The sequence below is a fragment of the Chenopodium quinoa genome, unplaced genomic scaffold, assembly GCF_001683475.1.
Source record: "Chenopodium quinoa cultivar QQ74 unplaced genomic scaffold, ASM168347v1, whole genome shotgun sequence".
Taxonomy (NCBI): domain Eukaryota; kingdom Viridiplantae; phylum Streptophyta; class Magnoliopsida; order Caryophyllales; family Amaranthaceae; genus Chenopodium; species Chenopodium quinoa.
Window position 1 is genome coordinate 136,981 of NW_018742556.1, and position 2,818 is coordinate 139,798.

At 32.5% G+C, this 2,818-nt stretch overlaps 1 protein-coding gene across 1 annotated transcript; it reads left to right on the top strand.

The window, feature by feature from the left end:
* On the top strand, positions 1 to 2,565 carry LOC110720277 (putative transcription factor bHLH086). The gene is made up of 5 exons (XM_021899278.1): positions 1 to 1,173; positions 1,522 to 1,629; positions 1,726 to 1,791; positions 1,894 to 1,959; positions 2,065 to 2,565. Exons 1-5 carry the CDS (start codon positions 520 to 522, stop codon positions 2,182 to 2,184), a joined length of 1,014 nt encoding a protein of 337 aa, XP_021754970.1. The 5' UTR covers positions 1 to 519; the 3' UTR covers positions 2,185 to 2,565.
* The last annotated feature ends 253 nt before the right edge of the window (positions 2,566 to 2,818 follow it).

Sequence of the window (2,818 nt, forward strand, 5' to 3'; positions counted from 1 at the left end):
AATTCATTATGTCTATTACCTAAGTATGTTTTGAGGGTACACCTAGAGATATCGGATCACAAATGAGTAAAAAAATAGCCTTATAAAAGACACTGAACATTAGGTGTATTCGAGAATAAATATGATTAGTTTAATTTGATTTTGCGTTCTGATTAAATTAATTTGTGTAACTTATTTTTTTTTCATAACCAAAAAATTGATATGATTTTTTAATGAACTTGTTGATAATTTAACCCTTTTTAAGCCACACATCAATGTCATAAAATATTATTTTTTACAAAACACCTACATCATCATCCCTTTAGTATAAGTATCTTCAAACCTAATTGAGTTCCCAACAAATAGGTCTTTCCCTCAAAAACCAAACTCACCTAGCTAGCTTGTTCATAGTTAGGGTTTGAGGCAAACTCTATATATCTAGAAATCAACTCAAAAACTCAACTAAATTAGAAAATTCACTAGTAGAAAATCTTGTTCCCTCTAAACCTTTTTAAGTAACTAGCTTTGCTATTTCTAGCCATGGCACTTGCAAAAGATCATCATCAAACACCCTCTTGTTCCTTTTATAGTAATATGTTAGAAGCCGGTTCATCTCTTCAATTCCCTCATATTTCCCCTTATGGATTTGATAATTTTAATCAAAAACGAGAAGGCGATGCCCTAGAAAGCCCTAGTAGTAATAGTAAGATAATTATGAACAATAATACTCAAGTTATGAGCCCTTCACCACCCCTATCTAGCTCAACTAGTAGTGCTAATTCTAGCAATGGCGGTAGTTTTGTAATTCAACACCCTCAAGCTTCGAATTATCAACCTCATGAAGAAGCTAACTCCTTGATTAACTTCAAAGCCGGGTATGAAAGCTTGATGCATAGTGGTGGATCATTACTTAGCTTCCAACAAGAGGATAACACTACTTTTAGTAATGATCATCACCACTATCATCCAATGTGGGAGGCTAGTAGTAGTAGTGGTATGAGTCATGATCACCTCAAATTGATGAAGAATTGCACCTCAAACTTGCGCCTTTTGGAAGAGGTTAACTGCCTACAAACCGCGAGTGATGGTGGCTATCAAGATGAAGCTAATGAATGGCTCTACGCCGAGGCCATCATCGATCCTCCTCAAGAGTCTGGATCACAGCAAACATCCTTTAACAAGAGACCTCATATGGTAAATACATCATGTTCAACAAATTAATTTTTTAAAATACTCATAGTACATAATTTATGATCATCCTCTTTTTTTTTTCATTGTTAATTATGTTACATGCTTGTATTAATTAGTGATGATACATAGACATAGATCTTCAGTAATTATGATACAGGAGAATTGAACATAGTTTCATGCTTAATTAATATAATCCCTAGTGCATTTAATTTGCCTTGGTGAATTAAATTTGCATATCTATGTTTGCATAGTAATTAGTGTAGTATAGCTTTTGAAAATAAAATTGTAGAATACCTAGGTCTATGTTTTTTTTTATTTAATTTACTTAATTTGAATGGTTTTAATTTGTAGGAGGAAGAAACCATGCAAGCCTCCAAGAAGCAGTGCACAAGTACCTCAAAAAAGTCTGCAAAAACCAAATCTTCAACCTCCAAGGATCCTCAAAGCATAGCTGCTAAGGTATGCAAATTTTAATTGCTTCTTTAATGAACTTTAAATCAATTTTCATGTAATTTATCACTAATTAGAAGTGTGTGTGATTGTATATCAATTCAGAATCGACGAGAAAGGATTAGTGAGAGGCTAAAAATTCTCCAAGATCTTGTACCTAATGGCTCCAAGGTATATATATGATTATAAACCCTAATTGTTTCATCAATTATTTCTTCAAATTTATTTTGTCAAATACTATTTACTATATTTCTAATCCATTCAAATCTATAGGTTGATTTGGTGACCATGTTAGAAAAGGCTATAGGCTATGTCAAGTTCCTACAATTGCAAGTAAAGGTAATCAATCAAATCTCATCCATATCTTATTTTTTTAAAATATAATCGCGGTAGCACATCATAATTTTTTTGCACCGGCTAACCTAATGCATAAATTTTGATTAGGTATTGGCAACCGATGAATTTTGGCCTGTGGCAGGCGGAAAAGCTCCAAACATCTCACAAGTAAGGGAAGCCATTGACGCAATCCTTTCAACCCAAAGACCAGAAGGAACAACAAGCTAAGCTAAGCCAAGATGAACTCGATCAATCAAAGTAGGATGAAAGAGAGAGGAAAAAAGACATTTCCAAGGATATGAAGTTAAGAAGAGACAAAAGGAATTGAAAAAATAGTAAAGAAATAAGAAGTCATAGGGCAAAGTTCTCAGACAAATTAATTACAAGTTAAGTAGTAGCAAAAACCTAGGTAGTTCTACTTGAAAGTTCTTGGTTAGATTCCATCAAGGAGACAAAAGATATATATATATTGTCTAATTAATGTTTATTAATTTGTTTGTATTTCCTAATATAAATTTTTTCTTCCTGTACTTGATGAAATCATGAAGTGTAATGCCAAAATTTCAAGCTGTTGTTTGAGTTTGAGATTTTATGAATAAGATCGAGAACTTGCACCAAACAAAATAAATTTTAAATTAAAAACTTCTTTTTGTCTTCTTCCGTATACACTTACTTCAATTCCATGTATTCATGCGTTTTCATGAATATATATGGACGCACGTAGCATCCTAGATATGATTCTTATAGCTCCTTATATCATATTGTATGCCCTATAGATTTACTATTGATATGCATAACATTACGGGAAACTCTACACATTTTATTTTGGGACGTAAACAGACAGGTTTAATTTGCTTGAATT